Source organism: Gracilinanus agilis, chromosome 3 (assembly GCF_016433145.1).
Source record: "Gracilinanus agilis isolate LMUSP501 chromosome 3, AgileGrace, whole genome shotgun sequence".
In the NCBI taxonomy this organism is placed as follows: domain Eukaryota; kingdom Metazoa; phylum Chordata; class Mammalia; order Didelphimorphia; family Didelphidae; genus Gracilinanus; species Gracilinanus agilis.
Window position 1 is genome coordinate 306,014,798 of NC_058132.1, and position 27,700 is coordinate 306,042,497.

General features: G+C 36.6%; 1 protein-coding gene across 3 annotated transcripts in view; it reads right to left on the reverse strand.

The window, feature by feature from the left end:
* The window catches only part of CCDC93 (coiled-coil domain containing 93), a 118,566-nt gene that overhangs the window by 35,704 nt on the left and 55,162 nt on the right, over nt 1-27,700 (reverse strand). For all 3 annotated transcript variants that reach the window (XM_044669915.1, XM_044669917.1, XM_044669918.1), the window contains 5 exons: nt 15,608-15,721; nt 10,025-10,087; nt 7,713-7,786; nt 4,931-5,012; nt 4,229-4,300 (listed from right to left, as the gene is read on the reverse strand). In XM_044669915.1, the coding sequence (XP_044525850.1) occupies nt 4,229-4,300; nt 4,931-5,012; nt 7,713-7,786; nt 10,025-10,087; nt 15,608-15,721 (405 nt within the window). The remainder of the gene's footprint in view (nt 1-4,228; nt 4,301-4,930; nt 5,013-7,712; nt 7,787-10,024; nt 10,088-15,607; nt 15,722-27,700) is intronic.

Genomic DNA, 27,700 nt, shown 5'->3' on the forward strand with positions numbered 1-27,700 from the left:
ATCAGGATCACACAGGATCTGGCAGCCTCCACACTAAAAGACCGCAAAGCTTGGAATATGATATTCAGAAAGGCAAGAAAACTGGGTCTACAACCAAGGATCACCTACCCATCAAAACTAACCATATACTTCCAGGGGAAAGTTTGGGCATTCAACAAGATAGAAGATTTCCAAGTATTTCCACAGAAAAGACCAGGACTAAATGGTTCAATATCCAACCACAAAAATCAAGAGAAACATGAAAAGGTAAATAAGAAACAGAGGGGAAGGAAAGCAAACTCATATTTTTTTAAATTTGCCTCTTCAAGGGCTTCAATATGATCTAATTATTTGTATTCCTATGTGGAGAAATGTTATGCATAATTCTCTTTAAGGAACTCTATTCACTACTATAGTATTCACTATTAGAGTAATTAGAAGAATTATTCATAGGGAGAGGTTGGAATACAAATTGGTCTAAGATGATATGGGGGTTGGAAAGACGGGGGGTGAATAGTAGAGAACACAAAGAGAAACTTGAATGAATAAGAAAAATAGGATATTATATTATACACAAAGAGGGCATGGGAAGGGGAAGGGATGAATACTATTATAAGAAGGAGAGGAAGAGAGCATTAAGAGGTAATATTTAAAACTAACTCTCAGTGGAATTAACCCTGAGAGGGAAGAGTAGCTATATCCATTGGGATATAGAACTCTATTTAACCCTACTGAGAAAGTCAGAACGGATAAACCAAGGAGAGCAGGGGAGTGGGGAGGTCAAAAAAGGGAGGGGAGGAGAAGGGGGAGGGAACTCATTAGGCCTTAAAAATAAAAAGAGGGGAATAATAAGGGAGGGGGTAGAAAGGGAAGTAAATCAAGGGAGAGGACAAGGGTTACTGGTTTAAAACAAACCACTGGTTTAAAAGGAAATAGCGTAAGAAGAAGGGTAGAACTAGGAGAGGATACCAAAATGTTGGAGAATGCACAACTGATAATTATAACACTGAATGTGAATGGGATGAACTCGCCCATAAAATGGAAGCAAATAACAGAGTGGATTAGAAACCAAAATCCTACCATATGTTGTCAACAAGAAACACATATGAGGCGGGTGGACATACACAGGTTTAAGGTCAAGGGCTGGAACAAAATCTTTTGGACTTCAAATGAGAAAAAGAAGGCAGGAGTGGTGATTATGATTTCTGACAAAGCCAAAGTAAAAATAGATATGATTAAAAGAGACAGGGAAGGTAATTACATCCTGATAAAAGGCAGTATAGACAATGAGGAAATAACAGTGTTCAATATGTATGCACCAAATGGCATAGCATCCAGATTCCTAAAGGAGAAACTGGCAGAGCTCAAGAAGGAAACAGATAGTAAAACCATACTAGTGGGAGATCTAAATATTCCTCTTTCAGATCTTGATAAATCAAACCAAAAAATAAATAAGAAAGAGATAAGAGAGGTGAATGAAGTCTTAGAAAAATTAGATTTAATTGATATGTAGAGAAAAATAAATAGGGAAAAAAAGGAATACACCTTCTTTTCAGCTGCACATGGTACATTCACAAAGACTGACCATTTAATAGGGCACAGAAACATTGCAAACAAATGCAAAAGAGCAGAAATAATAAATGTAACCTCTCGGATCATAATGTAAAAAAAAATAATAATTAGTAAGGGCACCTGGACAGGCAAATTAAAAACTAATTAGAAACTAAATAATATGATTTTCCAAAACCAGTTAGTTAAAGAAGAAGTCATAGAAATGATCAACAATTTCATTGAAGAGAATCACAATGATGAGACATACTATCAAACTCTGTGGGATGCAACTAAGGCGGAACTCAGGGGGAAATTTATATCCTTGAGTGCATATATTAACAAATTAGGGAGGGCAGAGATTAATGAATTGGGCATGCAACTTAAAAAACTAGAAAGCGAGCAAATTAAAATTCTCCAGATGAAAACTAAATTAGAAATACTAAAAATCAAGGGAGAAATTAATAAAATCAAAAGTAAAAGAAATATTGAATTAATAAATAAGACTAGAAGTTGGTATTTTGAAAAAACAGATAAAATAGACAAAGTACTGGTCAATCTAATAAAAAAAGGAGAGAAGAAAACCAAATTAACAGTATCAAAGATGAAAAGGGAGATGTTACCTCTAATGAAGAGGAAATTAAGGCAATCATTAAAAAATATTTTGCCCAATTATATGGCAATAAATACAGCAATCTAGGTGATATGGATGAATATTTACAAAAATATAAATTGCCTATATTAACAGCAGAAGAAATAGAATACCTAAATAATCCCATATCAGAAAAAGAAATTTAACAAGCCATCAAAGAACTCCCTAAGAAAAAATCACCAGGGCCTGATGGATTCACAAGTGAATTCTATCAAACATTCAAAGAACAACTAATCCCAATACTATACAAATTATTTGATATAATAAGCAAAGAAGGAGTCCTACCAAATTCCTTTTATGACACAAATATGGTACTGATTCCAAAGCCAGGTAGAGCAAAAACAGAGAAAGAAAACTAGACCAATCTCCCCAATGAACATAGATGCAAAAATCTTAAATAGAATACTAGCAAAAAGATTCCAGCAAGTGACCAAGAGGATTATCCACCAAGATCAGGTGGGATTTATACCAGGAATGCAAGGATGGTTCAACATTAGGAAAACCATCCACATAATTGACCATATTAACAAGCTAACCTTCATACTTCCCAGCTGTGTGACCCTGGGCAAGTCACTTGACCCCACTGCCCACCCTTACCACTCTTCCACCTATGAGCCAATACACAGAAGTAGAGGAAGAACTACAGGAGTGGAAATACAGAAGAAAGGTAACTGCTTGAACACATGGGTTGAGGCGGACATGATTGGGGATGTAGACTCAAAACTACCACACCAATGCAACTATCAACAATTTGGAAATAGGTCTTAATCGATGGCACATGTTAAAACCAGGGGAAATGCGCATAGGCTATGGGGGGTGGGGTGGAGGTTGGGGGGTGAAGGGGAAAGTCAGAACATGAATTATGTAAACATAATAACTTTTCTAAAAAATAAAAACTATTAAAAAAAAGTGGATGACAACAGCATGTTGAGAGTGGTAGGTTTTGGTTTATTAAGGCCAAGACATCAAATCTGTAGCACAACCATTAACAATTTAAAATGAAATTATGACAATATAGCATCTGAGAAAGAACACTCAACTAAAAATCAAGAGACCTGGGTTCTAATCCCTGCTCTTCCATTAAGCAGTGACAATCAGTGACATTCCCCATCTTTGAGCCTCAGTCTTCACATCTAAAAAAATGATGCAGTAAGGCTAGATGGCCTTTAAGTCGGTATCTACCTTGAACACTGTGACTATTTCTATATTGGCAAACAGGGTCCCACAGGGAACAAGAAGCTTTTAGTTACTTATAAAAAGGGAAAAACAAATCTGAGAAAGTTCACTAGATATCTGTTTGTAAGAAGGAAATCAAAGTGCATTTCAGCCTACAGACCCTCAAGGAATCTCTTGAGTTAAGACTATCATGACTGATATTAGTGAGTATGAATCCTGCTAAGAAATGAAGAGAATTCTATTTTTAGGCTCTTTCAGATTCTTATATAAGGGGAGGAAAAAATCTAATCATATTAAGAAGCTGTTCTGAATTTCTTGTAGCTTAGAATGGACACTAGAATTCAGACTGTTCTCTAGGCTCTCATGAGATGTTCCTCACTGATGGAGGTGAATTCCAGGACAGTCACAATATGGTCTCTTAAGAGCTCTCTGCTAAACAGCTGACTATAAGTTTGAATCTTTTGTTCTCTTGCAAAAACAATTTGTAACCTCTAAAGAAATATTTTTATAACTGGGCGGTGCTAACTCCAGTAGAACTGGAGGAAAATTCTAAAGGAAACAAAAGTAGGTAGCAGACACTATAACTTTCCTTTCCCCCCCTCCTTTAAAGCTAGCTATAAAATCAAGAGAGATCTGGGGACTTATGGGTAGTAGGTTTGAATTTCAAGACCATTGTTGATTTTGTTTGTCTGAAAAGAAGGCAGGTAAAGTAGGGGTACAGAGTCTGTGGGAGACTGTAGTGCAATATGGAAGAAAAAAATTTTGAAAACTTGTTTTTAGAGGGATCCATGAACTGGCCAAGAGTAGAGGCATCTTGGTAAGAGAAAACATAAAAGCCCTACACAATTCTGCAATCCAATCCAGAACCATTACCTTTTCCTCTCCATCTTCTGATGTGTCGGATTTTAAACTTTCAATATTCTGCTGTAGACGTGCCATCTCTTCCTTTGAAAGCAATACAAGTATTTATGAACCATGAACAGCTCTTATATACATGCAATTAATGACTCATACAAAAGCCATGTGTCTATGCTCCATTAATACATTATTAGTAAAGTCATTAAGATATTCGGATGGGAGCAGTTTAGGGAATGAATTCACCCCGTTCTCTGTCCCCCTCTTTTCATCTGTCTTTGAAAAATTAGCTCTCCTTTAGGGATCAGTTTGAATCCTCCCTTCTACAGGAAAGCTTTCTGAATCAACACATCCTGTTCAGGTGATGGCTGGACTAGATGTCCTCTGAGGGTTCTTTCAATTCTGAATGTCTCCGACTTTATGAATTCTTGTAGCATTTATTAGTTTGCAAGACAGTGCCTTTGTTACCTGTGTATGTACCTTACTTTCCTTACTAGACTGTAAGAGCCTGTAGGTATAAATGTTTGGGTTTGTTTTTCCATAGCACTCAGCATAGTGGCAGACACATAAGAGGACTTTAATATATACTGATTGAATGAATGAACAAATAAATGAATGAAATTATATTCAGAGTAAGTGGGCTGTGACAGGAGGCAATGAGGGGAAGGCAAGGCATGAAATTTAGTGGGGAGATCGGGGAAGGACAGGCACAATACTTACTCTACAGTGAGCTTTGAATTCTTGTTCCTGACTTTTCAGATTTTCATTCATAGCTACAAGTGCTCTTAAATTCTGCAGGATGCTGAAAACGAAGACCAAGAAGATAACAGAAGAAGGAACACTGTTTCTTTCGGAAAAAGACTTAAAGCCAGCTTGCCCAGATACAAGAGCCATATCTTTTATTTCAATCATTTCTCCAAAGAGTGCTTTGCACAAGGCTTTCTATACTGATAACTGACTTTTATTTCAGTGAAAATCTAATTTATATTCCTATTTTCTGATAACTATTCATCATACCGCATCCAAACATTGTGAATTCAAGAACTTAAATCATAAATACGAGGACATGAAGGAGTTTCAATAGTGTAGGATATTTAATCATACCAGCTATTCAATTATATATAGAGTATAAAAAGGAATGAAAAATCCATCCTGAAGAGGAAATAGGTTTCCTAAGACCATTAAAAATTCTGATTTGGAAATAAAAATGTCAACTATCTGACAACATTTGCCCCAGAATGTAAATAGACTAGTAGTTGAATTGTAAATTGCCTGGACTTGGGAGTCAGATGACTTAGGTTCAAATCCTAATTCCAAATCATATTGCATAAGGCCATGGGTAAAGTATATAATATCCCTGAGCCTAAATTTCTTCATTTGTAAAAAGAGATTAATAAGGCTTGTATCATAGGGTTGTTGTGAGGAAAGTGCAATTATAAATGATAAAGTTCAATTAAAAAATGTGTTACAATTTTATTATTGTTACTAATTATATTATGTGCCCACTAAATGTTCTGTTGCAAAAAAAAAAAAAATCATTAAAGACCTGGATTCTTTGTTGATGGTTCAAAATTTACCCATGATTTTTATAAATTCTGGATGGTGGTGTCAATGAATTGGTACTTAACATACTGAGTCATCTTACTAAATAACAAGAGATGGTCATAATAAGCAAAACACAAGCCTCACGAGAGACCTTCTGCTCATTTAAAACTAAATGTTTAGGGGGCAGCTGGGTAGCTCAGTGGATTGAGAGCCAGGCCTAGAGACGGGAGGTCCTAGGTTCAAATCCGGCCTCAGACACTTCCCAGCTGTGTGACCCTGGGCAAGTCACTTGACCCCCATAGCCTACCCTTGCCAATCTTCCACCTATAAATCAATACACAGAAGTTAAGGGTTTAAAATTAAAAACAAAACAAAACAAAAAACAACTAAATGTTTAAACTAGTCCATAATTCCTGCCAAAAGTACACATATGCTTTCTCATACTCGAGCTAATCCTATACTTGTAATCCTGCCCTTCATATGAAAGAGGATCCCACATTAGTTGGGTCAGAGAGCTATTTTTCCAGTAGCTACAATAGATTTGCACTAATATCTCTCCAGGTCGCTTTGTCAACCCCATACTGGAAAGCTGTTAGGGGTCAAGAGGCGTAGTTAAGTCAGGCTGGTTTCACTTTTGGTTAAAGACCATTGAGAGCTTACAGAGCAAAGGACAGGTAAAACATTATTTCAAAGTACATTAGAAAAATCAAAACAGTGAATTTCTGAGGGTAGGAGTGTGTTAACAATTCAGAGTAACCTTCATAAAAGAAATCATGAAGAACTTCAAAAGATCTATGATTTTGTAGCATTTTCTTTATAGAAGCAGGTAAGTCCTGACCCTTTTATACCTTTGTTCTTAACCTGGGGTTTGTGAACTTAAAAAAATATATGTTGATAATAGAAATATTGTTTGAAGAATGACTTGTAATTGTCTACCTCCAAAGAAAGAACTGCTTTAGAAACATAGCAAGACATAATTTTATATGTATACATATCTTTTTTGTTAGATGATGCTTTCCCTAGTATGGGGAGGGGAGGAAGGGCAGGAGATACTGGGAATTTTAATGTAACAAACAAATAAATTTTTCAAAATGTTGATAATTGCATTCCAACACAACTGGTTTCCTTTATCATCCAATGTATTTTATTTTATGCACATAAAACTACTATTGTGAAAAGACATCTGTAGGCTTCACTAGCCTGCCTAGGGGGTCCATGACACAACAGAAGTTAAGAAGCTCACTTCCTTGGTGAAGGAATATTCTTTGGCTGGTGACCAAAGTTTTGGCAATAAACTACTTTGCACTTAGACTAGCTGTTGGATCCCAGAGCTGAAGTCTTTTCCAACTTGGGAAGACTCAAGAAAAGTGCACTCAATTGGCATAGTTTTGGAGAAGCCAGGTCTTACTGGAGGAGGGCTTTAGTGGAGATGTTTTTTATCCAGTTTTAAATAGTTTTGGCTCTTCTATTCTGAAGTAACCAGGGCCAAGTGTGATTTTATTGGTATAGTGAACTTCCAATTCCCCATACCCAAGAGTATAGTGAAGCTTCCACTGACGTGGATGAACATCTGCTCTGCAGCTCCTAGTCACAGAGAGTTGCCTGGGGAACTAAGAGGCCAAATGGCCCGTATTTGTGAAAAGAGTGACTCCACCCTAGGCCTTTCTGACTTCAAAGCTGGCTCCCCATCCCCTGAGCCATGCTATCTCTTAGAATCAACACAGATTAAAATTATCCCTGAGAAACTTCTGGCATGGTTTTAGAGAGATGGGGGGGGAAAAGCAGAAGGGGCATCGTCTTGGGTCCATGAAACGGAATCAAGCTGACTGCCTTGCATGAAATATAAACCTTGGCCTTGGCATCATTAGTACCATGCTCAAAATAATGAAGTGAACCAGCCACTTGGGCTTGTAGGGAAACCTGAATGGATGCACAATCGCAGTAGGATGAAACTTGCCTTGGGTCAGCCTGGGCTTCTATTTTCTCGAGGGCTGCCAATTCTTGGTCCAGTTTCTCGCTGTAACTCTTAACCTATGGGGGAGAATGGTCATGTCATTGGCATGGGCTTGGGGGAGTGAGGGATCCCTACTATATTCTCCTCTTACTCTGGCACTATGGAACTAATCAAACTTGTCTCACCTCCATGAGAGTAACGCCCAATGTGGCCTCCGATGCCATTTTAAAGGTGACTTTGGAAATGCCAGACAATAAGAGAAGGAAGATGAAAGAATAACACTGAAAATCCCAAACCAGATGACTTTCAGCTCATTCTGCTGAAAAATTGTAGCAGTTGCTTTAATTAGCATTATAACTAATGGGTAGTGAACCTAATATAAAGGCTAGAGGAACCTACCTTCTCATTTACCCAACTTATGTGGAAAAAGTTATTATGAGACATAATGTGGCATACAGAATGCTGGATTTAAAAGTTAAAAACTCTTTTTGAATTTGGGATATAAATTCCACTTCAGATACCTACTAGCTAGACATGGACATTAGGTATCACTCATTCTCTCAGGACATGAATTTTCTCATCTGTAAAATAGGGTTATTAATAATTGCACTGGACCTAAACAATATATCTAGAGCTAGAAGGTACCTTAGAGGTCCTTAGACTGACACCTTATTTTAGAGATGAGGAAGAAGACATTCTGAGAAGTGATTTGATTTGCCCAAGTAGCAAGTATTGTGGTCCATTTGAACCCAGGTGACCAGATTCCAAATACAGCATTCTTTCCCATGTATGTCCCAGGTTTACTTTAAGGAAAGTATTTTGTAAACTTCAAGAATATAAACTGAGTTATTTATTTTTAAAGATAACCCTCAACTAGGTATAAAACTATGTTAGACACTTGCCAAACTGTCTACCTGCTGCTCTGAAACATCAAGGCAGAGTTTTCCCTCGTGCTTGTCTACGGCCAGGGCAGCTGCCGTGCAAGTCAAATTGAAAATGGAAATCATTCCTTTTCAGCCTATGTGAGTCAGGCCTTCAGTTAACCTTTCTCCTTAACAAGGAGAGCACGAAAAGAGGACAAGGAACAGAAATGCTGCTGGGCCAGGACAGTCTAGAACAAAGAAGCAGGTTCCCAGAGAGACTGAAGAGCCCACTAGATCTAGGAGCTGGAGCAAAGAGAGTGGGTATAAATCTACCATGGACTAGGGTTAGAGCATCTCCATTTGCCATCTTCTTTAACTGAGAAACTTGCCCTTTATAGAGGCATATATACTTTCCTTCTAAAACCTGAGCTTCTTGAGAGTAGGGGCTGTTTGTTGCCTTTCTTTGTAGTTCATAAGAAGGTGCTTAATGGATGTTGTTCTCTGGACTGACTTCTAATTTTACTTATTTTCTTAGTTTTTTTAGATAAATAAATCCTCTATCAACCAATTCCACCCCCCCCCTTTTTATTCTCCTAGTTCTCTGAACTGAATTCTAAATTTATTTATTTTTAGTTTTTTTATGTAAATAAATCTGCTATCAACCAATTCCCCACCCCCACCCACTTCTTTTCTTCTCCTTGGTAACATAATGAAATAAAGTAGAGATCCATAGAATGGAAATTCTTGGTGGTAACCTCAGGATATTTATAACTCAAAAGATCACTTAATCTAATGGAAACTAATGACAGATCATAATGCCATATCCCTCATTAAAAAAATTACTTCTTAACAATTTCTTACAATTAGTGTATTCAATGATTCTATTTGATATTTGTATCAAATTTATATCAAAAGTAAGCAATCTTTTCATCTTAATGAATTAGACAATAAATTTCTTGAGGGAAGGGCCTATGTTCTCTATTTTTCTTGGCTCCTTAGTCATGTATGTATTATGAGGTTCCCTAGCCCGGCTGCCTACCAATCCTCAATTCTGTCTCCAAACCCCACTATCCATCCTTCAAGGCTCAACTAAACTTCAATTTTTACACCACCTTCCTCTAGCCTTTAGTGACCTCTTCTGACTCTGATTCACTAAAGCACCCATTATCTATACTATTCTTGGTATTTATAATATGCTTTCTTGCAGTCATTTAATTTTTTATAGGTAATTCATGTAGGTTGATCATATCTCCCTAAATAAACTATAAGCTCCTTGAGGACAGGGACAATATCTACTATTTTGTAGTTCTGCACCAGCTAACCCAATGCTCTATGTACAGTATAAACTCAATAAATACTTACTGATAGATCAAAAGTCATTGATAGTCCCTAGTGCTAGATATGTAGGAGGACAGTTTTTTTTTTACAAGCCAAGGAAGGAAAGAAACTTACTTCTGACAGTTTTGTTTTTGCTTCATCATATTTCATTTGCAAATCTGCACACTTGGCCTGTAACTGTAAAGGACAGAGAGGTGAGAAAAGCATTAAAGTGGTTTGCATTATAGTGACACCTTGCATTTGCATAGTGTTTCATATCTTTCAAATCACTATAATATCCTTATTACCAATGATTTTGACAATATCCTTTCTGTAGATGGGGCAGGATTGCATTATAACCATTTGGCTGACAGAAAAAAAAATGACACTGAGGTAGAATTTTACATGACTTGCTCAAGGTCATGCAGAAAATTAGTAAAAGAACTGAGACCCAGGCCCAAAGTCCTTTGACTCCCAGGGAAATCAGTGCTTTAAAAAACAAACAGTCAATGTCTTCCTATAAACAAATAGAAGAGGAAAATATTGACTTTTGAATCAGTTGAGATGGAATGAGGTCAAAGAATGTTTCTATAAGGTCAAAGTAAATTATTTTGAGCTACTCTGGAAGGAGATCCACTAGTAGACAGTGCTGGAGCTATTATACTATTTTCCAAATATTTATACCTATTTTGAAAATAAAAATAACACAAAACTCAATTCTGACAGAATACTTTTATTCTGGAACCTACTTCTCATTGCCACAACTGAGAAACTCATAGAATATTAGCACTGAAAGGGATTTTCAGAATAGTCTAATCCAAACCTTTGTTTTTACAGATAAGGAAATTGACAGAACTAGGTCTAATGATTCCCACAGCAGTATTCTTTCTTGGACACTGTAATACCTCAAAGAGGATGGTGGCTGAAATTTAATCTAACTGCTTCAGGTGTTAATGCTTTTAAACACAATCAAGAAATTTAGATTTCTGAAATAGATCTCAACTGTTGTAATCATAAGATTAGCAGATGGAATACACTAAAAGCAAATTCAGGTGGACTGATCTCCTATCAGTGAGTCGACAAACACTTAAATGTTTGCTATATGCCAAGTACTGTGCCAAGAGCTAGAGATATAAAGAAAGGCAAAAAACCACAGAGTCTGTTTTTAAGATCACATGCTGGAGACTATATGCAGATACAGCCAATAGGTTTCAAGTCTTGCCTCTGGTGTCTACTGTCTTTGCCACCAGAAGCAAATCATCCACCTTCAGTGCTCTCAGCAACTCCCTAAGATTGTAATTAGAGATAAGTTGTAGGTTTGCATTGATGGAGGGAGTTTTTATACACAGATGAAATCACACATTTCAAGCAATAACCAAAAAATGGAGGTATAGAATTGTGGTGGGGGTAAAGACAGGGTAAAATTTCTAGTTAATCCTCAAAATACATTTCATAAGACCATGAATCTAGAGTTGGAAAAAAAAACCTCAGAAAGCCATCCAGGCCAACTAATTCATTTTATAAAGAGGACAAAAAGAATAATTTTCCTAAGGTCATTCAAGCTCTAAAGGCAGAGGCAGGATTTGAAATCAAATTGCTGGACTATAGAACCAGGGTTCTTTCCACTATACCATATTGTTTCTGAATTTAATTAATCTGAAATTACAGTTTTAGTACATTTGGAAAGAATGAGAATGTTACTAGTTAACTACTTCTAACAGATGGACTAGAGCAGATGGTGAAAAAGATGCAAAATTACATCAAATCCAAGAAAAAGATACTTAATTCTTTTTTAGTATTTTTTCAAGCTATGAAAATCTTTTATTGACTAACATCTTAAAAGGCTTCCAGGACATCATCTCTACTTTCTTCATTAAGAAGATACCCACTACAAAAAAAAGAAGCAGCTCATCACAAAATATTTTTAGGATATGTACAAAAATCCTTTGAAAGCTGATTCTCTAGACTCAGCTGTTGTCAAATTGATCTTTTTAAACTGAGAGCCTGACCAGGTCATACTTCCCAACTCCAGTGGGGTCTCCTCATTTCTTCCAGAATCAACTCTAAAATCCTGTTTCCCTTTTAAAGTAGTGGGTAAAATTCCATTTTCTAGAAGAAGCCTTTCCCCAGTCATTAAAGAAAGTCTTAATTTGTCCTGTTGTCTTTTTTGCATGTTTTCTCCTCCATTAAACCATAAGCTTCTTGAAAGTAGGGGCTGTTTTTTTTGCCTTTCTTTATATCTATAGTGCTTATCATAGTACCTGGCACATAGAAGATGCTTAATAAAAACTGACTTAAGTTGACTGATATTTTCAATCTAAGTATTTACTTTCCTGAAAAGGTAAAAATGGGCAGCTGGAAAACAGGCAGTTAGATGGTGCAGTGAGTGGAAAGAGCACTGGATCTGAAATTCAGCCCCTAGGAAAATACTTAACCTCTGTTTGCTTCAGCTTCCTCATGTGTAAAATGGATAAATAATATTTGTAAAGCTCTGTGCAAAGCCAGAAGCAATATATATTAGGTATTATTGTTGTTATTGAAAGAGAAAAGCAGTCAGAATTTTCAGCTATAAAAGCATGACAACACCAATGTTTTCTTCCATTCTTCCAATTACTAGCCCCATTTAAATAACTTTGGTACTGCTGATCGGGGGTTAAACTTGGAGCTTGCAACATTCCCAAATGAAGCCCAAACCAGAATAAAATGTAACTGGGAAACATTGAACAAAATAAATAAAAATACAAGAAGGTATAGATAATGTTACATTTTAAAAGCAAAGTTCCTATATGACCGCATGAATCATTACATATGGTTCAGGGGCCCCTATGCTATAAATTACCTATTAAAAGTAAAAAAAAAAAAAAAATTTTTTTTTTAACCCTTACCTTCCATCTTAGAATCAATACTCTATTGGTTCCAAGGGAGAAGAATGGTATGGGCTAGGTAATGGGGGTCAAGTGACTTGCCCAGGGTCACATAGTTAGAAAGTCTCTGAGGCCAAATTTGAACCTAGGACCTCCCATCTAGGACCTGGCTCTCAATCCACTGAGCAACCCAGCTGCCTCCCCCAAAAGCCTAATCTTTTAAGAACTGTTACTTTCCAGGAAAACAACGTTTGAGGGTGAAAAACTTCTCCTTCCAATGATAGCAAATCCGGCAGAAACTAAGTCCAGCTAAGTGGAAGTGTTAGTAATAGAGGAAAGAAACAAGAAAATTCTGGTGTTTGAGTTTTTAAAAAAATTAAAATTATAGGATCTTGTTACAATGTTCATAAAATTGTTAGATTAAGAGCACTTTAGCAGGGGAAAAGAATTTGAAAAGCTAGGAAGGACTGACTATCTACTTTTCCCTCTCTATTCTTGTTTCCCCACATCTGCCATCAACCCTTGTCTTCTAATATTATAATTATTTTGTTTTGCCCCTTTCTGGTCTTTATACTCTAGTTTCCCTAACTGGGATAGCCAGACAGCACTGTGGATAGAGTGCTAGGTCTGTAGTCAGGAAGATCTGAGTTCAAATCTGGCCTTGGACATTAGTTGTATGACCCTGGGCAAGTCACTTAACCCTATTTGCCTCAGTTTCCCCAGATGTCAAATGATCTGGAGTAGGAAATGGCAAACTACTCCAGTATCTTGGACAAGAAAACTCCAAATAGAGTCATGAAGTGAATCGACTGAACCACAACAATGAATTCCTTATCTGCTGGCAACTCTACTTCATTACTTACTCTCTTTACTAATCTGAGTCCTTTGCAATTTCTCATCCTAATGTTTCACCAAACTGGCTTCTCACTAAAGGAAATTTGGCTTTTAATAGGTTATCTATAATTCCTTTTTCATCCTGCTGTTTCTTCTTTCAAGATCAGCCCACATTAACACCAAGACCAAAAAGACCACTGAACGCCTGGAATTCCACTAGAAGTTCTGATGACTTTAAACAGGCTAACTAGAAAGTTCCTATCTTGAAGTGTTTTATTTTTTAAAAAAATTTTTTTAAACCCTTACCTTCTGTCATGAAGTCAATACTGTGTATTGGCTCCAAGGCAGAAGAGTGGTAAGTAAGGGTAGCCAACGGGGGTCAAGTGACTTGCCCAGGGTCACACTGCTGGGAAGTGTCTGAGGCCAGACTTGAACCTAGGACCTCCCATCTCTAGACCTGGCTTTCAATCCACTGAGCTACCCAGCTGCCCCCTCTTGAAGTGTTTTAAAAACTACATAGGAAGCAGAGATGAAAAATATATCTTCAATAATGTAGGTTACATCCATTTTGGCCTGTTGTGCTTTTTTCAAATGTCTACCATTGGGGAGAATACTCTCACTACTGAGTGAGAGTCAGGTGAAGGTACAATGAGATGTTTTGGACACTGAGGGTAAAGAAGTAGGAGACCGGGGACTCTGAAGAAATTATTGCCAAGGGTCTACCCTGTTTAGGATTACATAGTTTATGTCAGCATTTTAGAATCCAGAGTCTAAACTCATTTTAAGAATATTTTGATAACTGCATTGCAATATAATTAGTTTCCTTTGAAATGCTATGTATTTTATCTTATGCATTTAAAAACATTATTCCAAGAAGGGGTTCATGACACAAAAATGGTTAAGAACTCCTGGTCTCTGTAATCCTATGGAGATCAAAGAAGAAGTCTTAAAAAAAAAACTACAATTATTTCTAAACTAAATGGTAACACCCTAACAAAATATGGGATTTACCTATCATATAGAAATTTGGAGTTAAGACATATTGCTACTTAAATCAAAAGCTCAGGCCTCAATATATGCAAATAATTTTGAGAGTCCACTGTATTTGACTTAAAAGCATACATTCATATGGATTGAGAACTTTTACAATGATTTCTAGAAGCTATCTTTCATAAGAGAATAGCCCAGGTAGTATTCAAAAAGAGTCTGAAAATTAATTCTGAAATCTGGTTTATCTAATCCTCCTGTGTTAAGTATTTTTGAATGAATTATTTGCACACACATATTTATCCTTGGCAGAATAACTGGTCAGTAATGGGAATGAGATTTTCTCCAAGCAGAGAGTTGACTCCCTGTCTAAACATATTACCAAATGGGAAATGACATACTGATAATCCTTTCATCTTAATCCGTTCCTTCTCTGTAACATTCTGGGGGGAAACTGTCACATTCCTTCCATTTGGAGTATGGCAGTGAAAGTGTCTTTAAAAAGAACATTCTTAGTAGTCAGAGAGAAGTTTGAACAAAGGAATGGCTGAGTTTGGACCAATTGTTGTAATTATACCTTTTGAACAAGCTGGGTGAGTAACAATGAGAAATGTATGAGCCTGAAATACAAATGTGAGCACATTTTGGTAAAATTAATTGTTATAGAAACAACTGAAATGTCCCCCCGCCCCAACAACAACAAAAAAGAATGTTCTCTTTCTCATGGTTCTCTGCAAAAAAGCATTTTTACGAAATTAGCAAAAAAACACATAATATGCTTCTTTATACTCCCATATATTTATTACCTTTCAATAAGTGATTTTTCTGATATGTTCTTGTGTGCCTCTTCCTAACCCCATCTTACCATCATTCTAGTCCCATGTCCCATAACTCCCTTTCAGGACCTCTTACCTCCTCTTATCCTATTATCTTCCTACTTTCTTCTCTCTCTATTTTGATAGTAGACTCCTTGCCCTTTCTATCTAGGATATAGTATCATTTTAAGCAAATAAAATTATAAAGTTTGACTAACCTCTTCTAGAAGTTTGGTTTTCTGTTGAATTTGCTTGTTCAAAGATGCGACCTTTCGGCGATGCTGCTGGGCCACTCCCAATTTTTCTGGACTTGATTCTGCCAAAAGCTCTGACTGTTGTTGGTAAGTAGGAGGAAAAAGACACAAAAGCTAAGACATTCTTCATATTTCAGCTATGTATCACACATTCCACTATTATTAATAAGCAGAGAATTTCTGGGCTATCAGTCTGAGCTCAGAGAGAGCAGCCATAGAAGTCCCCTCTGTAAAATTCAGATCAATCAGTAAGCATTTAAACACTAATATTCCAGGAACTGGGTTTTAGGAAACCTAAAGATAAAAATAAACAATCTTTGCTCTCAAGGAAGCTTATATTATTTTTTTTGTGTGAGGGAGTGGGTTGAATTAATATGCAAAAGACACATATGTGTGTACATAATTATTTAATATGAAGCAATGCTTTGGAGATGCTACTCTCTGTGAGGCACCTCAAAAGTCTTAGAAGAAAACATAAGATAAAACAATGTTCAACTTTGTAACACTGACGTGATTGTCCCTGTGTATAATCATGTCTCATGGGTCTAGTCCATCTGTTCTCTACTACTAAATCAACTATTTCAGTCACTTCTACCTATCAATTAAATTTCACTAAAATGCATTTAAAATTATGCAAGATAATGTTTTCTTGAAAATTCTGTCACCATCTGTTTTCTACGTGAAAATAAGTAAGCCAAAAAATCACAACTGAAGGCATGTCTTAACACAATTATTTAGTATACAGAACTTTGTCAAAAATAACTATTCAATCAATAAGTAACTTTTTGTTTTCCTTCTAATCTTGACTAGTTTTACTTGTACAACCCCTTTTTAATTTAATGTAATCAAAATTATCCTTTTTACATCTCACAATGATTTCTATCTGGTTTATTCTTAAATTCTTCTCCTACCCATAAATCTGACAGATATTATGTTCCCTGTTCTAATTTGTTTTATGATATCTCCCTTTATGTTTGGGCCATATATCCATTTTGATCTTAACTTAGTAAATGGTGTAAGATACTGGCCAATATCTAGTTTCTGCCAGATTTATTGCTTTCTAGTTTTCTCAATAATTTTTACCAAATAATGAATTCTTATCCCAAAAGTTTGGATATTTACTTTTGTCAAACACAAGGTTACTATAATCACTATTTGTTGTGTGTCTATTTTGTTGTTTCACTGATCTGCTTTTCTATTTCTTAGCCAGCACCACATAGTTTTGATAATTACTACTTTATAATAGTTTAAAATCTATGCAGCTGGACATCTTTTCTTTACCCTTTTTTCATTAATTCCTTTTGATACTCTTGGCCTTCTTCCAAATGAATTTTATTGTTATTTTCCCCAATTCAATAAAATAATTTTTTTTGGTAATTTAATTGAGATGGCATTGAATAAGTAGACTAGGTAGGCTTGTTTTTTAATTATATTGGCCCTGCCCACCCATGAAAATTAATATTTCTCTAATTATTTAAAACTTGTTTAAAATTATAAAAATTATTACAATACTATATTATAAAAATGTTTTATAATTATGTTCATGTAGGTCTTGGGTTTGTTTTTGGTAGGTAATGCTCTAAATCATTATTGATTACAGAAATGAATATCAAAACAACTCTGAGATATCTCACACCTATCAGGATTGGCTAAAACAATAAAAGGGCAAAATGAAAAATGTTGGAGAGGATGTGGAAAAATGTGGAAAAATGGGACACTAGTACACTGTTGATGGAACTGTGAACTGATCCAACCATTCTGGAGAGCAATTTGGAATTGTGCTCAAAGTCATAAAACTATCTACATACTCTTGGACCCAGCAATATCACTACTAGGTGTGCTTCCTAAGGTGATCAGAGAAAAAGGAAAAGACCCTATATATTCTAAACTATTTATAGCAGCTCACTTTGTGTTGACAAAGAACTGGAAATTGAGGGAAATGGATAAACAAGTTGTGGCATATGATTGTGATGGAATACTACATACCATAGAAAAAACAAACAAGTAAATAAAAAAACTATAGAAAGCTCCTAATGAAATTATGAAGAGTGAAATGGGCAGAACCAAGAGAATGTTATATATAGAAACAGAAATGTTATTTGAAGAATCCCTTGTGTAAGTACACCTCCAGAAAAAGAAGTGATAAACAGCAACAAGCAATAGTTTTGTATATACATATTTCTTTTTGTCAAATAATGTCTTCTTTATTGCAGTGATGGGAGGGAAGGAGAGAAATACCCAGGATCTTTAATGTAACAAACAAACATCAATTTTTAGGTGCTCTGCTAGGTGATGGAGGTACATAGACTAAAATGAAATGATCTCTGCTCCTAAGGAATCTATATTCTATCAGGAAAGAAAAAATTATGCACATGATGAGAATTGCCTAGCTGATAGCTTAAACTGGATGTCTCACAGACATCTAAAACTTAACATGGACAAAACTGAACTCATTAACTTTCCCCGAAAACCTCCTCTCTTCTAAGCTCTCTATTATTGTCCAGAGTACCAACATCCCCTCAATTATGCAGGCTAGAAAGCCAGGTGTCACTATCGATTCCTTACTCTCTCTCACCACCACTCCACCTACCATATCCAAAACTGTGGTCAAGTCCACTTGGCATTTGTACCTTTTAATCATCTCTCAAAGTCACCCCTTCTCTCTCTTCTGATACTCCCATTGCTCTAGTACAAGCTCTCCTCACTTCACACCTGGAATATTACAATAGCCTTCTAATCACTTTCCCTGCCTCAAGTCTCTCCCCATACTCTAAAATCCCCAAAGGGTGGGGGGTGTGTGTGTGTGCTGTATTTTGCTCCTCTTTGCATCCCTAGTAGCCTGGCACCTAGAAGATATTTAATAATGCTAGTAGACTGATGGAATTTTGGAAGACTTTGCAGTTGAGGAAATGAGGAAAGGCTGCATGAAGGAGGTGGTATTCAGCTGAGCTTTGAAGAAAAAGAAATTCTAAGAGTCAGAGAGGAATAAAGTTAATATAAAATACGTGCAAAGGCAAAGAGATGGGAGATGGAATGTCTTATGTGAAGAACAAGAAAGCCAGTATGATTGCAGGTTGCATGAAGAGTACTAATACATAAAGTTGGAAACATAGGTTGAGCCAAGTCATGAGGGCTTTAAATGAAAACTGAAGAGCTTGTAGTTAGTCCTAGAGGTAATAGGAAGACTTGCTCCCTCAACTTTTCTTGCACTTCCTGAGGCTACCCCTCGCTTTTCCTGGCTACCCTTTCCAACACTGGCTGCACTTTCATTCAACCCACCCTAACTCACAGTTTGAGAGGGCAGAGTTGGATTACTCCATACTCCACTTCTAGGCTCTCCCTCTATCACCATTATTCAGTAATCTTTTCTCCACTGAAGTTCATTCTACCCATATGCAGCACCCAATCATTCAGGTAGCTGTTATCTACAGATTTCTAGGACACACTCTTCTTTCCTTAATGAGTTCAGCACCTTTCTCTCCTCCCCAATCTCTCTAGTGATCTTTTCGTTGTCATATCTAATAACCTTTGCTCAATCTTCATCCTTCATCTCTGCAGGCTGTTACACTGGTGATCACTTTTTCCTCTTTGATATTTTCTTCTTTCTAGGTTTTCAGGATGTCACTCTCTCTGAGGTCCCCTCCTAACTGTTTGGCCTCCCTTCAAACTCCTTTGCTAGATCTTCATCCTATAGGTTACCCCAAGAACAATAGGCATCACCCATGGCTATATACTAAGGCTTTTTCTCAACATAAACTATTTTCACCTGGTGATCTTATCACTTCCAATGGATTCAATTATCATTTCTATGAAAATGATTTTATTATGCCACTGCTTCTTTCTTCTATATGTGTCTTTGAAAAATTCAAATGGGTTATAGAGTTCTCTATGCATCAGTCTACTTAAATAGTTCTTCCATTTTCTTCCCTCTCAGAACTGTTATCAGAATTGTCTTGCTGAGTGCATTACACACTTGATCTCGATGATACTTATAAAGTTAATTTTTTCTCTTTTCATCATAACCTTTAGTTCAATTTGTTTATCATCAGTATTTTATGCATTTGTGTACAGACACTTTAAGGCCATGAGCACTATTACTATTCTTCTTGGATTATTTCATGTGAGCTACTAAGCATCTTCATTGCTCTTCTTCCTTCTGCTTAGGGTCAGTAAGTCTCCATGGAACATGAATTAGTCATTTTATGTAGTCACCTTTCCCCTCTCTTTTCTCACTCTCTCTCTCTTCATTTTCATGGGCTCTTGATAAGAATCATCTATCTCCAAGCACATTTAGGAGAAGTTACACATGAAATAAAGAAAAGCAAAGGCACAAACTAGTGAACAAAATAAGTATATAATTACATAAATACAAATATAAAAGGCAACAAAACTCAGATGAAGTAGGCATTAAGAGCAAGGAAAAACCACACAAATATTTGTTCAATTCTTAGTACCAAAGACAACAATGTCAGTGAAAACAGCAGCTGCCATTTTCAGTGATTTATAGTTTTAATTCACTTCATATAAACTGTCTCATTTCATAATTGCAACCACTTGAGAAGTAGGTAAAGTAATTACTGTTATTTGACTAAAGAAGAAATTGATGGTCAACAGGTTGATTACCAGCTATTAAGTAGCAAACTCTAATCCAATCATTCAGATTCCAAAATCAATTTTCTACCACTGCTGCCTCTTTACACCAAATACTTAATTCCGCACTGGAAAAAATACTAGTTCTAGTTATAGATTTTTAACTAAGGAATTTTTTGACCTTAAGCAAATCACTTACATTTCTAAGGTTTGGTTTCCTCATTTTAAAAAAATGACATGGAGGAAAAGAAAATGAGACTACATGTCCAGTTAGGGCTCAAAAAGTTTTAATATTTTATATGATTCGAGTATCTATTACAATTAAAATTTCAGTAATGCAAAGAATATTTTTAAATGTTGCAATCTACTTTATGCTGCATATTTTTAACAGCTTTTCCTATTGGGAAATGATATGATGAGAGAGGAAGCAGGGATTTTGAGAGTATATTACAGCTGTATTCATCATCTATTTTGGTCAACCAATTCTTCATTATTTCTTGAATAATTAGCAGCATCATTAGTAGATGAGGAATTATTATGACCTAATAACTCCAGAGGTGGCAAATAATCAGCAGGGCATGACTGCATAAAGCTGTCAGGAACACTGTTTCTCTATCTCCCGGGATAATGCATGATAAAGAAAACAGAAAAACAAACCATCTGGTATTCCACAAGTTTTATCCTTCAAACTTGGGACTCTGGGAAAAGCTTGCCTATCAACTCCTCTGGGACAGTTAAAATTGGCTCCATATAATAACCATGTATGGAGCTTGTCAAAATATGGTTAATCCTGGACACAACAAAATATTCATAGAACATAGGGTTGATATTAGGGGAGGAAAGGAAAATTAAGAGAGACTGACTAAAAATGAAGGTAAAAATAAAATTGGAGAGGAAAAATTCCCACTGGGTATTCAAACCAACTGTCAACAGTGGCAACTAAAATTCATCATTCATTATATAACCATCATTTCTGGTCATGTTTTCCTGCACCCAAATTTTTGATTTGGTTGTTTTCAATGGCCATATGCTGAATACTTTGTTTCCTCGCAGTTTGTTTCAGCTTTTGCTTTTAACATTCAATTTATATTCACTGTCTGATTTCCAAAGCCCTTGGAGTATCTTTACTACATTGGACTCCACAAACAAAATTAAATAAGCCTTGTAACTCATGATTCATTAATATTGGAACCGAGTTTCCAATTCATTGGGTTTACCCCTACACACAATATGTCCCTATATTTGAATTCAGGATTTGGCCTTGGATTTATTGGTCTGTTTGTGTTGTTTGTCTAACTTTAGACTACACAGATTTTGCCAGGCAGGAACAGTTGTTTCATTAGAATTATCTTCTTCTCTGATCCTTTCCATCCTGCCCTTCTTGCTCAATTTTCATTCATTTCAGTTCTAAGGGAAACAATCATTACATCCCTAACTCTTAGCCTGCCCACTGGATCAGAAAGCAGTTCAGGGCAAAGTACCAAGAAAAAACAAACAGTACTCTTCTCCCAGCCTTTCCAGCAAACACACAAAGATCCAGAATTTTGATATAAAGTTGAAGGCCCTCAGGCTACACCACCAGGTTTGGAAAGGAATTTTCTTTTTACAACAAAGGGAGCCTCCAGCCCACCAGCAGCCAAAGGAGTTTCAGAAAAGAGAAAGCCAGGGGCAAAATGCTTTCATTTGGGTACCGGCACCCCCTCCCTGCAACAAAGTTGAATTCTCATGCAAAAGATTCTCCAAATATACTGACAAAAAGGAGATATCAAGGACATCAAATATAAACATTAATCATTCAAATGTTACCAATGGGAAAAGAATCTAAGTAGAACTCTAGGAAGCCAGGAAACCTTCTCTACCTTTTCCATCCTCCCCCTAAGGTCTCCTTTTCTGGACCCTCATATAGAAGCCATAATATAAATCTGCATTCATTTGAATGTTTGAAAGCATATTAAAGAAAGTTTTTACTATGTTCTAAGTCATTTTCATTTGGTTTTTCCAATTAAACTACCAATTCCTTGTAGCTGGGGAACCTGCCAGTTTGAAAACAATATACATTCACTGAGCTAGGAACTGGAGTACAAAGTTCAGATGATACTTGTTTTTTACTCTCATGAAGCTTATAGCCTAGTGGGGAGAGAGAATAACAAGACATCAACACAGAAGGCGATAACATATAATATTATTATATGGTGAGTAAAGTAAAGAGGAAAAAATAAAGCATTAGATAAGTAGTTCCCAAACTTCTTTGGCCTACCTCCCCCTTTCCAGAAAAAATATTACTTAGCCCCCTGGAAATTATTTTTTTTTTAATTTTAATAGCAATTAATAGGAAAGATAAATGCACCTGTGGCCATTACTGCTTCCCTGGATTGCCGCAGCACCCACCAGGGGGCGGTAGTACCCACTTTGGGAATCACTGCATTAGATTATTAAAAAATTGCCTTACAAAGGCTAACAGTGGCATCATTATTAAAATAATATATTAACAATGATTCAGGATAATACTGAGGGACTTGTGATAAAGAATGGTGTCCATCTCCAGGGAAAGAACTGTTGGAGTAGAAATGAAGATGAAAACAAGATTCATTATTTGTTTATACAGGTATAGGATTTGGGGTTTTGGTTTTATAAGATTATTCTCTCACAAAAATGAATAATATGGATAACACATGTAAAATCCACCAGAAGTTGTGAATTGATCCAACCATTCTGGTTGGCAATTTGGAACTATGCTCAAAGTTTTATGCTTAAAACACTGTCTGCCTTTTGATCTAGCCATACCACTGCTGGGATTATACCCCAAAGAGATCATAAGGAAAAAGACATGTACAAAAATATTTATAGCTGCATTCTTTGTGGTGGCAAAAAATTGGAAAATGAGGGGATGCCCTTTGATTGGGGAATAGCTAAACAAATTGTGGTGTCTGTTGGTGATGGAATACTATTGTGCTCAAAGGAATAATGAACTGGAGGAATTCCATGTGAACTGGAAAGACCTCCAGGAATTGATGCAGAGTGAAAGGAGCAGAACCAGAAGAACATTATACACAGAGACCGATACACTGTGGTACAATTGAACATAATGACTTCTCTACTAGCAGCAATGCAATGATATAGGACAATTTTGAGGGACTTATGAGAACACTATCCACATTCAGAGAAAGAACTGTGGAAGTAGAAACACAGGGGGAAAAAAACTGCTTGATCACATGGGTCAATGGGGACATGTTTGGGGATGTAGACTCTAAGCGATCACCCTAATGCAAATATGTAAAACCCAGTGGAATTACTTGCTGGTTATGGGGGGGGGGTTGGGGAGAAGAATGGAGGGAAAAAACATGAATCATGTAACCATGGGAAAATATTCTAAATCAATTAATTAAATAAATTTTTTCAAAAAATAAAATAAAATCCACCAGAATTGTTTGTTAACTCTGGGAGGGGAGAGGGAGACAACATGAAGCATATAGCTTTGGAAAACTTACGTGTAAATTTGTTATTAGAATAAAATAAAGATAAATTTTTTTAAAATAAAATAAAATAATACATTATGACTCAGTACCTACAACAAAACTAACACTGACTCACCCCAGAAGAATACTTTGGAATGTTGAACTGAGTACCTAACAATACCTGGGTTTTTATCTATCAGGTCTGGCTTTCTTGAAATATCGAACTTGAGAGACTGTGATGAATGAATGGAAAGCTGGCCTTGGAATCAGGACAGACCTGGTTTCAAAGCCTGCAACAGACACACAATGATTCTTATCACTTAACTGGACAATACCCGGAGCAATGTTCTAACATAGAAATTGTAGAGCTGGTGCATATCTGCATTGATAGGTGATTTTCCTCACCAGGAGATCTCTACACAAGTGAAATCAAATCCAATTTTTTTTAAAAAATGACATAATTGATATGGTACTATAATAGTACTGACAATAGTGGCATCAAACTCAAATAGCAATTGAGAATGCTAATCCATACAAAAGGATCCCTGTAGAGGCATACTGACTTAGTTTAAAAATATATTGATTATCTTTCACTGTATTTTTATTTATTTTGTTAAGCATTTTCCAAATACTTAACTAGTTCTGTTGCACTTAAAAACAAAAAACAAACAACTTTACCTTCCATCTTAGAATCTATACTGTATACTGGTTCTAAGGCAGAAGAGCAGTAAGGGCTAGGCAGTGGGGATTAAGTGACTTTCCCAGGAAGTGTCTGAGGCAGGGTTTGAATTCAGATCTTTCCTGACTCTAGGCCCAGCATTTGATCTGCTGAACCACCTCATTGCACAATAGTTGGGAAGGCAGGAATAGAGTTTGGTCAGATCTGAGAATCATCCCCACAGAAGCAATCATGGAAGTCATGGGAATAGATGCATTTGCCAAAGGAGAAAATGTAGAGGGTTAAGAACTTAGGGGACATCCAACTACCTTTCCTTGTATTGTACAATCAACTTTGTTTCTTAAATTTGCCAAAGGATCTGTTCCACTTAGAGGTTATCATTAATGACAATTTTAAAAAATCACTGCATTTTCTGTACAAAAATAGCACATGTCTAATCTTACCATAATTGGGCACATACCACAGTAGAAATAGGTGCGATGCCATTCTTCTTCCCTTATAACCCTCCTGGTCTTGACTAGTGTGGTCCAGCTATGAAACTGCCCATCGGGGTCTTAAATCCTTCTCTGTCTGGCTCTATTTAGCCAATGTATTCAAATTGGTGACCATCTCTAACTTTTAGCCTTAGAGATAAGCTTAGAGTGGAGGCTCAATGAATAAGTGTTCACTGTTCAATGCCAATTGGCAGGCAGTCAATAAACATTTATTAAGTGCCAAAAGACAAGAGGTTTCTAGTTGAGTAAACCAAGAATCTGTGCTTTTTTACTAATAATTTTTTTAACCACTCACTATATTTTATTAGTTCTGTATAGGTGATATATGCATATATAAACCAATATGAGGAAAATGTCTCTAATAAAGTAAAATATTAGTAAATGATAATAATAAAATATTGTCTTTTACTAATAATTTGGGTAAAGACTTTAATGGCATGCGTCAATGAAGGATGATGGACTAGAGATGTAAAATGAGACAAACATCTTTGGACATAGCAAATATTTACTATTTAATGGGAAAGTCTAATAAATGTACCCTCTTCTATCAAAACAACAAACTTATTACAAGCCCAAGAAAACTTGGTGAAGAGAAGCCATATCAGTGCCAGGGAAGTATTTTCTCACTGCAATGTGGATCTACTTAACATACAAGATGTACTAGCAAAGAAGCAACAACATGAATCCTGGAGCATTAAGTATCTTATTTCCATATTTAGTATTCCTTTAATCTAATTAAAATGAAAAATTTTGAGATGAGTGCGCCTAAGTTACATCGACATTGTCTGCTTCTCCATTCGCCAGCATGCTTGCAGATGTTGCTCTAGGGACCTTTGTGTACAGGGAATCTATTTTTCAATAGCTAAAATAGCTCCTCCAGTGGCTGCAATGAAGACAGCCCCCCCTCTCCCCCCCCACTGAGTTGGCCAAAGCTGACTGCTCTATTGGTCAAACCTACCATCCATCGAGTGATTCTCATCACACATTCTAAACACTGTCCCCAAAGCCGGGAGCCATTTGTGAGCATTCGGAGAGACTGAAGCAGCGGCCACTCCTCCTGCCAGGCTGCTGTGCCCAGGGGTGCTAGAAGGAGAGGAAGGGCAGAAGAAGGCTAAACAAAAATAAACTCGCAGAAACCCGCTGGGATACCCTAGTCTCCTTTCAGTTTAGCAAAATGGAGTGCTTTTCACAAGGACTAAGGGCTGTCTCTAAACATGCTCTAAATTTTTTTTTTTAATCAACAAAAATTTGCTTTCTCTTCCCCTTGCTTCCACCTCTTCCTTCCCCTGCATGGAGGGAAAAAAAACAAAAATAAAAACAAACATACAATCCTGTCACAAACAAGCAAAATAATGCCAAAACGTCCATCTCACATTATGAATATGCTGGGAACGGGGGCTTTTAAAGCATTTCTCTTGCGGGTCCAACAGTTTCAAGATAGGACAGTTCTCCTCCTGCCCCAGATCTGAATGACTAGAACCTTCTTCTGCACCTAGGGATTAAAGTTGTCTTTAGGTTCACGGATGGTTTTTGATGTCAGGGCCATAATTCTTGGCGGAGCTCAAACTTGCCTCACTTAAAAATGAACTCTATAACTTTCATTTTGAAGAAACTTTCTCTTTGTTAATAATCTTAACCTTGATTTTATTTATCAAGTATGTTGATAAACTCTGCCTAACCTGTGCAAGGAATCCCCAAGGGAACTAGAGACCTTTATATTAGTTGGACTTGAAACACTATAGGCTCAGGGGATAGAAAGCCAGGCCTGGACAGGAGGTCCTGGGTTCAAATCTAGATTCAAACACTTCCTCGATGTATGGCCCTGGACAAGCCATTTAATCCTAATTGCCTAGCCCTTATTGCTCTTTTTCTTTGGAACCAATACTTAGCATTGATTCAAATATAGAAGGGAGGAGTTGGGCAGCTGGGTGGCTCAGTGGATTAGCTCTTAATCCACTGATCCATTTAGGTATCCCTAAGAATAATTTAATAAAAAAATACACACATACATTATAAACTCTTAAGAGTTGGAAATGCCCTTGAATTGGGAAGCAACTTATGCAAGGCGAAACAATAGGGCAATGGCAGAAACACTGAGGTCTTCTGGCTTTTAGTTCAATGGTCATTCTTTCCCAAAGTGGAAATCCTTTGAAAACATCCCTGGCCATTCCTTGGGATAAAAACCTCAGAGCTTAACAAGGCTGCCTGTTCTATAATCAATAAAAACTTATAATTTCCTACATTTACAAGAGTACTTTGCATCCCTACACAGTTCTATTTGACAAAAATTCTCCTGTAGCTTCCAAGGTTAGAGTATTAAAGATTTGATTTATTTTATGCTGCTCCAAAGCACACAATTAAAAAGATTTCAAATGTCTCAAGAAGGAAAACAGACGATAGAAAGTATCCCACCAAGTCCTGCCTCCATCACTTACACAAAACACTTAATTTCTTGGAGCCTCAGTTTAAGTGTAATAAATAGGGCAGTGAGAGAGAGCTGACCTAGGAGTCAAGAAGAACTAGGTTTGAATTCTGCCACTGATACCTACAGGCCAGGAGACCCTGAACAAATTATTTAATGGCCCAAGCAATTTTCTAACCAATACAAGTGTAGTGGGCCTGTGCCCTCTTTGTTCTGGACACAGAAAGGCAAGGAGACAGAAAGTGGCATGTGTGGTGGCTAAAGAGCCAGTCTCAAAGGCAAAAAGTTATGTGTTCAAGTGTTGCCTCTGACACTCACGCTGGCTGTGACCCAGACATTTCATTTTAAATTTCTGACAGACAAGGGACCAAGAGTGGCCCAGACAAATCACTTTAAATTTTAAACCAGAGATGTCAA